The sequence below is a fragment of the Toxotes jaculatrix genome, chromosome 13, assembly GCF_017976425.1.
Source record: "Toxotes jaculatrix isolate fToxJac2 chromosome 13, fToxJac2.pri, whole genome shotgun sequence".
Lineage (NCBI taxonomy): Eukaryota > Metazoa > Chordata > Actinopteri > Toxotidae > Toxotes > Toxotes jaculatrix.
In genome coordinates this window covers 1,636,702-1,649,157 of record NC_054406.1, presented here as the reverse complement: position 1 = coordinate 1,649,157, position 12,456 = coordinate 1,636,702, and the positions used below count along the sequence as shown (strand labels likewise).

At 45.4% G+C, this 12,456-nt stretch overlaps 1 protein-coding gene and 1 gene segment (V, D, J or C); both read left to right on the top strand.

The window, feature by feature from the left end:
- The first annotated feature begins 482 nt into the window (after positions 1-482).
- On the top strand, positions 483-5,738 carry LOC121192150 (neural cell adhesion molecule 1-B-like). Its single transcript, XM_041053720.1, has 9 exons — positions 483-678; positions 1,526-1,855; positions 1,985-2,314; positions 2,918-3,066; positions 3,257-3,383; positions 3,703-3,750; positions 3,843-4,076; positions 4,521-4,802; positions 5,053-5,738. Exons 1-9 carry the CDS (start codon positions 483-485, stop codon positions 5,637-5,639), a joined length of 2,283 nt encoding a protein of 760 aa, XP_040909654.1. The 3' UTR covers positions 5,640-5,738.
- A 1,223-nt stretch (positions 5,739-6,961) lies between these two features.
- Positions 6,962-12,456, top strand: part of LOC121192057 — a 45,032-nt gene continuing 39,537 nt past the window's right edge. The window contains 2 exon segments of the V gene segment in view: positions 6,962-7,013; positions 7,121-7,440. Coding sequence covers positions 6,962-7,013; positions 7,121-7,440 — 372 coding nt within the window.

Sequence of the window (12,456 nt, the reverse complement as noted above, 5' to 3'; positions counted from 1 at the left end):
TTATGAACCGTCCCTCCATGACGCCCCACGGTGGAGCCAGGCACCGGTGGGATGCAGCCCTGTTCAATGTTTCAAAATAAAAGCCCTAATGGGGGACAACGTGTAATCAACGGAGAAGACACAGACAACAACAACAATAACAAACAACAAAAATAATAGAAGGAAAAGGGGACAGCAGGGACAGTATAAATACAGTTCTATATTAATGATAAATTTTAAAATGACAAGACATAATATTGCCATAGAAGCTTCTATGTACAAGAAAATCAATCACTACACATGATGTGTATTTTGACATAAAGACCTGAAGGCAGGATGTGTGCTTAGAGCCAAGTCTTTTAGGAGCCAAAGGCAGGACTCAGGACACAGGACACAGGACACAGGGCAGATTGGATGGGACCTGGGTCAGTTCAGCGGGGACGGTACCAGGCAGACTGGAAAGGTGTCCAGGAAGTATGACCAGGGAGCAGACTGGGTGAGAAATGTGCAGGAACAAGAGCCGACAGGAGCCCCTCAGAGGGGCAGGTACAGGTGAACCTGAGGGCAGAACGCGGACCGGTGCAAGCACGAGGAAACGCAACACCGGGAATAAACCGATAAAAGTCGATCTGCAACAGAACGGAGAGAAGAACCGGCGTCTTTATACCGCTGGCCGAGGGCGTGGCCCATTTGCAGCAGGTGAGCGGGAGATCTGCCGGGAAGCAGAGAGTAGGTCGACCACGCCCAGGTGTAAACACGCACATGCACATGCACGCACATTCTTTTAAACACAACTTCTTGATTTTGATTCAAAGAAAAAACAGCGTGTAATAACCTGAAAAACCAAACTCCATGCAGAAAACCTCAGATTCTGGACTTCACTCTTCCCCTTATTTACTTGGTTTATTTCCACCATCCCCACTTCACACTCCCAGGATCTTCTTTCACCAAAACACACCCATGGTGGGCGGTGTGAACTGAAGGATTGTTCCTAATAAATGAGATTAAGTGAGATTAAGTGTTATACACGCAGCATTTTTATATTAAGCGTGTGTGTCTTTGTCTGTGTGTGTGTTCACCTTTCCTGGGTGTGTCCTGCCTTGACATGCAAGGCACAAATCGCCCAGTGAATCGGCTCAGCATGAAGTCTTTTCTGTTTCTCCTTTCTTTTATCGGTAAAAAAAAACAACACTTTTATTCATTTGCTTTTCAAGGGAGCAGCTGTTTTGTGTTAAGTTTGGGTTTTTCTTTTGCAGGTCTGTGATTTGTTTACAGAAAATGTACTCGTTATGGCAATATTCAGGGAGAGTAAAATATGTATTTTATAGTTAGAGTTTAGGTTTTAGAAACTCGTCACACTTAGATTTTTTGAACATTTAAAAAAGTCTTCTGCTTTTGCTTAGATAATGTTCTTACAGGATTGTTAGAGCACTTTCAGTCCTGAGAAATCCTTGAACCAAAAGCTAAACATGCTGATGCCATTAGAGGCACCGTAGGCAAAAACAGTTTGTCACTCAAACCTTTTAAATGTTGTGTTTTCTTTCAGGATGCTGCGTGGGGCAGGATATTCTGCCGGAGGGTCCAGTGGAGGCAGTTCTGAGGAAAAACGTCACTTTCAAAACCCTGGTTGATCTCAAAGACAACTTCATCACCTTTGTCTGGTCTTTCAACCTCGGGAATGAGCTAGTACCCATCGTCACGGTAACGCCAACAGGGGAGACAGTGGCTGAAGGTTACACGGGGAGAGTTCTGGTGAACCGGACCAATGGTTTCCTGGCCCTGGGGCCTGTGAGGGCGAGGGACAGGGGGTATTATTATGCTACCATGGTTACTTCCATAAAGATGACGACTGCAGAGACCATGCTCCGAGTCCTGGGTGAGTCCTTTTTTGTGAGCACTCGTTTTATAGCCTCAGCAGCTGGAAACAGTACAGAGTAGATTTTGACTCATTTTTCATATGTGACGGATCAAACATGAACCTGACATCTGGTGTGCTTTATTTTAGGATGCTGTGAGTTGTACGCGCTGCCTGAGGGTCCAGTGGATGCGGTCTTGGGCAAAAATGTGACTTTCAAAACCCTGATTGATCCCAAAGAGGAGCTCATTGACATAGCCTGGTTTTTCAACAGCGGGAGCGAGCTGATCCGGGTTGTCACCGCGAGCCAAGAGTGGAAGAGCATTGTGTTGGAGGGTTACAGGGGAAGAGTGACGGTGAACCGCACCAACGGTTTCCTGACACTGGGGCCTCTGGCAGCAAATGACAACGGGGAATATTACGCCAACATCCTTACCGCCAAAGGTCTGAAGACTGGAGAGACCAAGCTCCAAGTTCTGGGTGAGCTATTGTGTGTTACCTCCACCAGGAAGGCTATGTACTCAGTCATGTCTTCACCCGTGCAAGCTACATGGCTCCAGGGATGACAGTTTTGGTCAGTGGGTGAGGCACCTTGTTCCAGACTGAAAAATTGTTGAAGGTCTATACTCAAAATTGCCACACCACCCATGGAAAATGTTGTCCTATGTTTCCCTTTTGACTTTCATTTGACATGTTTGGGACATATTTTTTTGGAGCCTACACATATAGAAGATCAAGTGCCATTAATGGACAGGAGGTCGTGTCAAAAACTTGTGTCTCTGCTGTTCCCCAAAGCCTCAGTTCACCACCCAGCTGAACAAGGCTTGTCTAGTCTTGTCATTATACAAACATGATTATACACTGGTTCTCACAAGTGCATTTTTTTTACAGCAATTTATTATACATGCTGACAACACAGTTTTAGAACAAGGATGGGCCCTGCCTTTTTCTGAGGCCTGCTACTGTCTGACACTTTTTTTCTGTGTGTTTATATGTAGAAGAGGAGCCATGGCACTGTGAGTATCATGCAATGAACCATTCAGACCCACTTCACCATTCAAGTGACCTTGTTTCTACCTGCAGAGCCAGTCTCAGGTGTGAGCATCCGGGCCAAAGAGTTTAACAGCACTGTGGTTCTCACCTGCTCTGCCGAGGGCTCATTCATCAAATTCTCCTGGATCAATGATACCACACCTATTGTGGCAGATGAAACACGGCTCAGCATTAAAGAGGCGAGACATCATATGTGTTTTTATCACATCAGATTTGAATTTGGATTGTGCTGCACTGAAAAACGATTTATGAAGTATATGTGGCTATTTCTGTTTGATCGTTTTCTTAACTTGTAATTGTTAACTCAGTAATTCAATCAGTTATTTATTCATTTTGCTAATCATCCCATTGATTTGATTTTCACTGCAGGATGGCACGACCAGTACGCTGACGATCTGTGGTATTCAGACCTCGGACCTGGTCGGTCCCATCTATTGCACAGCTGGCAACCATCTGGAGGTGGAGAAGAGCGCCCCCTTCAACCTCACTGCCATTTGTGAGCACTGCATCCATAGCACTGGCTTTAAATTATTAATATTTTAATTATTATTACAAGATCTGATCTGATTAAAGAAAAAGTTTACTTCACTCACTGCTGCGATGCTGATGTTATCTTCAGTGTGCCCTGCAATGACACATCTGCAATGATGCTTTTGGCCCAGAAGATGTCACTATTAAGCAATTTATTCAACACTGAAAGGCAGCGACAGCCTGGTCCAGATGGGGTACAGATGTGATGTACCGTGACACGAAACTACCAGAGTTGATGTTATCAGGACTAAAATCTGAAGATTGTTTCCTCTTCATTTTCTCAGTTCCCCCACTTTCATCTGCACTGATAACACAGCCTTCAGTTGCACCTGGTAGGTTGAAAATTTAATTTTAGAAATCACACATTTTGTTTTTTGTTTGAATTTTTTTCATTTGAGTATCTGTCTCTGTTTCTTCATTACAGGTCTGACTGCCAGTGTGCAACCTGACCACGTGAGAGAAGGACAGAATGTGACGCTGACTTGTGACACATCCCACAAACTGCCCAGACAAACCCCAGTTGTCTGGTTCAGAAATGGGCAACCAGTGGCCAGACCACCCCGTTTCCAGGCTGGTGCAGAGGATGCTGGGAATTATACGTGTGCTGTTGAAGGCCAAGAGTCAGTGCACAGCAATGCTGTGTTTCTGGATGTTCACTGTGAGCATATTAATGTGATCATTTGTTTTTTATTTCTTTATTTATTTATTTTGAATGATAAATTAATTAAAGTAAATTGGACATCGTGTAAAAGACACTGACTCTGTTCATCCAAAACCAGGAGATTTCAGTCTCAAACAAAGCTGGTTAACAATATGACAAGTTTATAATATGATATTAGAACTGGCCCAGGGTGGAGCCTATTGCTGCTCACTATCTACCATTTACTGATTATTTGTCAGTAATTTTGGTTAACAGGTTAACTGTGTGTTAACACTGATTACTCTAAATATTTAGACTCAGTGTACTTTCCTGCATTTGTTGTGTCCTAGTTTCAGAGCTGCTCACCAGACTTTGTGCCGTCCCCAAACAGGGAGGAATATTATAACTTGTATAATGAATGTGATTAACACCTGAACAGCTGTCTGTTTGATTTTTGTACAGATGCTCCAGTGAACGTATCAGTTGAGGTCAGCCTCACGGGCGGCCTGCCAGAGGGCAGCACTGTGAACCTGACCTGCAGCAGTGCTGCAAACCCAGCAGCAGATCGATACAGCTGGTACAGGAGGACCGCTTCCAGCGACCTGCTCCAGGTGGGCTCAGGACAGGTGCTGTCTTTACCCTCCCTGGAGCTGTCACATGCTGGACTCTACGTCTGTCAAGCTGGGAACCCGCTCGGAGAAAACAGCTCAACTGAGGTGCTGCTGGAGGTGGATGTTTCAGAGAGTGAGTATCCAACTGAACTGAAAGAAAGTGAGAGTGGAAATGTTATAATGAAGGGCAGCTGCAGATATGTGGAGGTGCTGAGAAGAGATCATTATTGAGAATTACTGTCAGCAGCCATTGATAGAAAATAAACATCAGAATCTGAAATTTCAGAGGAGATGCTTTGTTACCTGAAGATGTCACTAGAATTTCATTGTTCAACTTTATTTTAAAAAATTGAAGCGACACAATGACCAAATTTTCTTGTCAGCTGCACCAGATCCTGCCGATCTGTCAGAGAAGGATGAGGAAGGCGGTGAACTAACGACATCTTCACAAGTGACCACATCCTCGCATGCCACCGTGTCCCCATACTCAGCTCCGTCCTCACATGCCATGACACCCTCACGCACTATCATGTCCCCATTTACCACCAAACCCTCGCACGTGACCACGTCCCCATATGCCACCACATCCTCACAAAGTGCCACAACACAGAAGGACAGGGATACAGGGCTGGATTATCAGGACTTCTTGGATATTCATCGTGCCTGGTTTGATAAGCTGCAGGTGGAGATGATGGAGATGAGGCTGAGCTTTGAGAGGAGCCTCCGTCAGATGGAGAGCCGCACACATTCCCTTCTGTGGTCCATGAGCAGGAGGCTGGAGCGAATGGCAGAGGTCATGGGGCACAATTCAGCCCCTTCTCACCACAAAACCTTTGTGTCTCTAAACCGTTTGCTGCCCAGCGGCATTTCAGCCGTGACCCCCTCCAGCCAGCCTCCAGGCAGTCGCCCCCTGAATCTCCACATCAAAAGTCAGCGCACACGTGCAGGTCGGAAAGGCAAACGTTCGTGAAAATTAAGAGCTTGTTGAGTTCTGTTGGTTCTTTATCTTGTGTTAAATAAGTTTTTCTTGAGTTCTTTCAGTTTTCATTTTAAATAAACCTAATTTTGAACAAATGATTACTGTGCATATCTTGCTTTCAGGGAGTGAGGAGAATGAGCTGTGAACTTGGCTAAATATGAAGGAAACATTCTTTATCCATTTGCATTTCTGAATTATCTGATGGTAAAGCCAATATATGCAGGTAAAGTTCATTTTTCAGGTTCATGTGTTAGCAGAAATCTTCACTTAACCAGTTAATGTGATTAAAATGACTTGGAATAATGTCAGATGTTAGACAGCCATTGTTAATGTCTATTGAGATGAGAACAAATTTCATCCTTTGAAATTTATATGTTCATCAATTTCCAAGGGGATTTAGAAACTTTATGTAACTTAGGGGACATGATGATTCCATAATGTGTGACAAGATTTGCTGTACATGGGAGAGGATGAGGGTCGCAAGAAAACCTGCTTCAGATCAGATTATGAGTGAGAGAAAGAAGTTTCGTGGTTGCTATGACAATGATTTTTTCCAGGTCCATGTCTGGACCTGGTTCTCATGACATATATGGCGTTCATATGACTAAACGACCTCTGACTGTTTCAACATGTGAGATTTTTACTGTAGGTTTTCTCTGATGTTGGTGGCTCAATGACAGTCACCCACATTATATTATATTAGATTTAAGTTTATTGTCATTACACATGTTCAAGCACAGGGTAACGAAATGCAGTTTAGCATCTAACCAGAAGTGTAAAAGCAGCAAGTGCAGGATATACATTATCTACAGATGAGATATATAATTATTTAATAAAACAAAATTTAAAGGAGAAGTTTGGAAACAAAATGTCTCCAGAAAAATAAGACAATGGTCAAACGAAAAGATGGACTGAAATATTCGTGTCATCATCTGGGTCCACGCCCAGGTCGCAGGGGTGACAGCCGCCCAGTCCACAATGCATCGAAATCCTATGGCACCTGCCACAGGTGGTAACACCTGGAGTTGAGCTCAAACCCTCAACCTCAAGAGTTTGAGTCTGGTGCTCTACCAACTGAGCTAACTGGGCGGCCTTCATAAAACATATTCCTATATATTTGTCCATTAATCAGAAGCTTCATCATATTGATATCTGTTGGAGTCAGTCAGAGCATTTCCATAGAGCCACTTTGCATCAGCAGCACCATGCTCCAGTGCTCTGGGAGAGTTTATAGTCCTGAGACTTGAAGACTGGATGACTGACAGCTGTCCTTCATGACAACACAAGCCACAGAAATCCTCCTGATCCAAAACATGACTTTGATCTCCGTCCTCATCTGGACTGTCCTCTGCTGCTGCTTCACAGGTAAAGTCCAGAGAATCAAACTCCTCTCCTCTATCAACATCCGTCCCTCTGACATGAAGCCGACTAAACGCTGACGCTGCTTTATGTTTGTGTCTCTGTGTCCTCAGAGTCCAGAGGACAGGTCACAGTGACTCAGCCTGGAGCAGTGAGCTCTGCTCTGGGAGGCACCGTCACCATCAGCTGTAGAACCAGTCAGGACGTTTATTATGCGAGCAACTACCACCATTTAGCCTGGTACCAACAGAGAGATGGAGAGAAACCTAAACTACTTATTTATCAAGCTTCCACTCGAGCATCAGGGATTCCAGATCGTTTTACAGGCAGTGGATCAGACTCTGACTTCACTCTGACCATCAGTGGAGTCCAGGCTGAAGATGCAGCAGTTTACTACTGTCAGAGTGAACACTGGTTGAATAACGTTGTGTTCACACAGTGAAAAAGCGTTGTACAAAAACCTCCCTCAGTCAGACTGAACAGAAACTGAAGTGACTGCTGCAGCTGGAAGCTATTTCATCCCTCATGTCTCATCTCTTTTACACTGATTTTCTTTTGCTGACAGCACCTGTTCAGCACAAACAACTGGTTTGTGGAGATCACAACTCAACACCAGCTGCTGTGTTTCCATGACGACATGACAATGATGACATCTCCATTGTCACATCAGCTGATGTGAGTTTTTGAGACCTGGGTGGGGATGGGGGCACTGTTGTTCTGCCTGTGCACCGGCGGGACAGATGCCGGCGCTGTTGTGTTGTGAAAGGGTTCCTGTTGGTTCTCTCTTCACGGTTGGAGGTGTCCACCGTGTGGACATTCAGAGCTGACTTTGATTCCTCGTACAGGAACAGGCCCGAGCGTCCTTACACAGACAGCTCGGTCTTTTCTGGGTCAGTTTCAGTAATTCTCCCTCTCTGTCTCTATCTTTGACTTTTCTTTTCCTGGCCCTGTAGTAATGTGAGGGTGAGGTTGAACTCCCCTGATGGAGCGAGGCACTGACCCTGCTGGGGTTGGGGGTTCAGATCCCACCGGGGACACAGACTCTGATAACGTAGGTGATTTTCCAGTGGGCAGACATTATGTGAGCTTAAAAAGAGTTTGAATTCTCCTGAGGATAAACGAGGAGGTGCACCGTTTCTGCTCTTCTGACTTCGCCAAGAAAATCAGTCTGTTCACGAGCGTCTGGCTCCAGAGGGTGAGAGTGGTCAACAGTCTTCAGTCAGACCAGGTTGTACAGGTGACATCGTGCCTCTGATTTCTGCCCCCCCCCCCCTAAAAAAAATTGCCTGCCTGACATTTTGCATAAACAGCCATGTTTTATTATAACAATATATTATAACAATCTCCAACTCCAACATTGCCAAAACAGTTTAGAAATTAAAGTTATTAGAAATTAAATATACTCTTTAAACATAAAATATACACACAACAACAGCAGAGAATAACAATAATATACAATAAGAACAACAAAATAATTCCTTCGCCTGTGTCCAACACCGAAAGATCAAAACTGAAAATTTGAAAACAGAAACAATTTATTTTCTCAGAAAAGAAAGTACAGATTCATATTTCTCAGCAATGAAAAAAAAACATGATACAATACAAATACAAATCAGTGGCCTGCATACCCACATGAGGACACCAGTATCACATACAGCTACATCTAACTAAAATCCCATTGTCCAAGTTTGTTTGTGCTGTCCTCAGACAAATGTCCTGTTCCAGTGGTGTATATTTCAAAAGTCCGTCCAAAGGTGAGGTGTGGACGTCAGAGCAGCGTGCAGGGTTCGGTGCGCTCAGGTCAGGTCACAGGCCACATTCCAGTCTTCCTTAAGGTTGGACATCTGTCTCAGAAAAAGAAAATCAATCAGCATAAACACAGAGCACAGACAGGTTTAGCTGAAGTGGATGATGTATCTGACAGAACATACCGGTATCCACAGAGATTGATCACATGGTGCAGAGGTGGGGGTGGCGTCGCCTTCATCAGGGAGGACTCGATCCAGCACGGCCTTCGTCTTCTTCACACGTCTCTGGGACTCGGCTCCTGTGGGACTCGGCTCCTGTGGGACTCGGCTCCTGTGGGACTCGGCTCCTGTGGGACTCGGCTCCTGTGGGACTCGGCTCCTGTGGGACTCGGCTCCTGTGGGACTCAGCTCCTGTGGGACTCGGCTCCTGTGGGACTCGGCTCCTGTGGGACTCGGCTCCTGTGGGACTCGGAGTCTCTGGGTCACAGCGTTCCACGATGAATCCTCCGGTGGCACAGGAAACCTCTGAACCTACGTCAGCCTCCGTCACCGTCTGGCACCGTCTGGCTCGTGCAGCCTGCAACTATTTATCCACAAAGCACAATGAGATGTATTCCACAACAGGCCACTACGCCCATACATGACACCCCACCCCCCGTCCATCGGAGACTGGCTGAAAACTACACCAAGACAATCTAAGCTGAAGATCACCTGAGTATGATGGAATTAGTAAGACAACTAAAGCCTCTGTTTACAAGTTCAGTTTCCTGAAAAATAAGAATAAGTTGGATGAATAACTGATATAAGGAGCTGGAGGACTAACAGGCTCCTCAGCTGGTGATGGACTGATGGTCCAGTGTGTCCTTTACACAGTAAAGGACACACGATTACAGAGGGAGGCTGCTTTAACTGTGGCAGCAGAAACTTATAAGACTCAAACTTCTGTCAAGATTCAAAGTGGATTCATGGTCCATCTGAACTGCAAGTTGAATGGTGGAACCACACACACACACCTCTACAACATCAGCTAACAGGTGTTTGTGTCTGCCATTATCTGGAACTTTGCAACCTTGCTGATCTGACACTGAGAGCCACTTCCTGCTGTGACTGGCCCAGAGATCACCTGGCTGCTGACTCTCAGTTCCTCCTCTGCCTCTGATTCTGGAGCCTCCCCTACATTTCACTCTCTGCTTGAACCTGATGAGCCCTGATCTGCCCCTGAAATGCATCAAGACTCATGATCACAAGTCTGAAAGTGGTAACGTTGCTCAAACGTGTCTCACCATCTTCTGCAGGTATCTGTGCATCAGGAAAACGACCTGTAGTTTGCTCTACATCACCAAATCTGTCCCTGATACATGAACTCAGAGTAGGATCCTGACAGCAGCACACCACAATCAGCTGATTCACAAAGCCAGAGGGATCCTTGTCTGGGTTTGGAAACTGCATGACTGGGGCGCACAGGCTCTGCAAACTGAACTCACAGGGCTAAGTTTCTCCTGACGTCTCTAAGAACCTGTCCCACTGCCTGAAACCCCTCTGAGCCTCTGGTCCAGGAAAAGTCCCTGATTAAGACAGAACCAGCAGCAGAGCTAACAATGACTGATCACAGCACAGACTTCATCACACACAGAGAAGAAGGGGAAGGAGAAAAGCCTTGCCTTCTTATGAAGTGAGTCGACTCGTGTGGCCTCGTTCTCTGTTGTCTTCAGAAATATGAGCTCATTGAAACATGAAAGTGATTCTGGGGAGACATTTTCTAATGCTGCTGATTCTATCAGGACATGTCAACGTCTCTGGCATGGTCTCCTACATCACTTCAAACTGTTCACAGACTACAGGCAGGGTAACGGTCTTTCTAGACAACTAGTCCTGGAGACATGTTGGAATCACTGATGGTTCTGCATTGGGCCAAACACCTGTCACCTGTCTCACCTCTACACACCTGGCCAATGTCAAAACAGCTGAATCAAATCATTTCAGAAAGATGACACACACTCCTCCTATCTGCCAGCAGTGTGTGTGTGTGTGTGTGTGTGTCTGTGTGTGTCTGTGTCTGTGTCTGTGTGTGTGTGTGTGATCTGACCATCCATAATGCAGTTTAGACTCACCATAAATCACACTCACCTCAGCAGGTTGCCAGTTTTGTGTCTTAGGCCTAGAGACAGATGATGAAATGAAAATTAAAGGTTTAATTAAAAAGGATCTGACAGTAGAAGTGGTCTGTGGGGTCTGGGATGGGGACAGGGTCCTGGACACATCAGGGCTCAGGAAAGTGAAATCCTGACGATGCATATGGCCTCTTATGTTTATCTTTCTTCCTTAACACTGATCCCCGTCTTAGAGACTATGTCTAAGGACTGAACCAGTCTTTCCTTCTGTCTAACACTCGTTCTCGAGGTTTGACTTGTTGAAATTGTTGTAACAGTTCAGATTAACACATGATGTTTCTTTAAAAAATAAAATACCAGCCTTCACCGGTTTGACAGTGCAGCTGCTTCCTGCCTCTGAAACTGATTCTGAGTTCTGTCAGTGTAGAAAACACATTGTTCAGAACATGTGATCAGATTAAACAGTAACTCTGCAAACACATAAATCTCATGAAAAGTTATAAAGGCACAGAACCAGCTTTGGTCCCTGATTATTAAAATCAATACGTCTAACACAGGTTCTGTCAGTGCATCGAGAGCTCTAAGTCTGTCCTCTGTCTCTACTTCAACCTGAAGACCTTCTCTGGGATTCAGCCCACAGTTTGTAACTGGTCCCTCAGAATCAAACTGGAAAATATGGTGTTAAACTGGTACAAAGGACTTAAAGAAGGATCTAACAGTCTCTGCTGCCGCTCTCATCACCAATAAGGGCAAATTAAGCAAAGGCACCCAACAAGGGTGTCCACAAGCTTCACCTGTGCTATCTGAGTTGTCTCTTTCTGCCAGGCTTCCTCCGTCCATTAAACCTAAACGCAGAACGGTCTGCCGACCCCCCCCCCCCCACCACCACCACCCCCCCCACCCCCCAGTAAGGATCCCTGTGTCGGTTGATAACGCGGCAAGTCTCATCGGCGGTTGACGGTACCGTATCCTAGTGACTTAATGCTTTGCAGGGGTGGAAAAAGTCCCCTGCCGGGAGGCCTCCCTACACACACGGGTAACTGGACGCTGCTGAACCGACTTCAGCTCAAAGGCTGTGCTCGAGACGCCCCTTGGAATGAAACTTGGCAGAGAGACAAGCCAGAGTTCAACATCCAGATAAATCAACCAGGAAGTCTGTTTAAAATTTGAATGGTGATGATCGCGACAGCAGAACAGATCTCAGTCTGGATCAGACCTGCCCACATTCCTCCATCTGATGACGGAGGAACAGATGCAGGATCAACAATCGACTCATGGAGACAAAGACACGTGGAAATACTCAGAAGGCAAAACTGATTTTACATGGATTCATAATCTGCTACCTATGGGCTGAAAACCACAGCAGTCTGAAACCAGTCTCAGGTGGACAGAGGTGTCATGGAAGGATAGAAGGAAGGAAAAAGGGAGGGAGGGAAAGAGAATGGAAAAATAAAAGAAAATTAAAAGTTACTCACCATTTGTAGATCCACCTGAAATAAAGTTTTGCCACACACACACACACACACACAGACACACACACACAGACACACACACACACACACACACACACAGACACAGACACACACACAC

Coding starts and splice junctions, on each gene's coding strand:
- LOC121192150 (XM_041053720.1), top strand. CDS start 483: ATGTGCAGGAACAAGAGCCGACAGGAGCCCCTCAGAGGGGCAGGTACA. Junction 679..1,525: donor GCGTGGCCCATTTGCAGCAG/GTGAGCGGGAGA, acceptor GTTTTCTTTCAG/GATGCTGCGTGGGGCAGGAT. Junction 3,384..3,702: donor CTTCAACCTCACTGCCATTT/GTGAGCACTGCA, acceptor TCATTTTCTCAG/TTCCCCCACTTTCATCTGCA.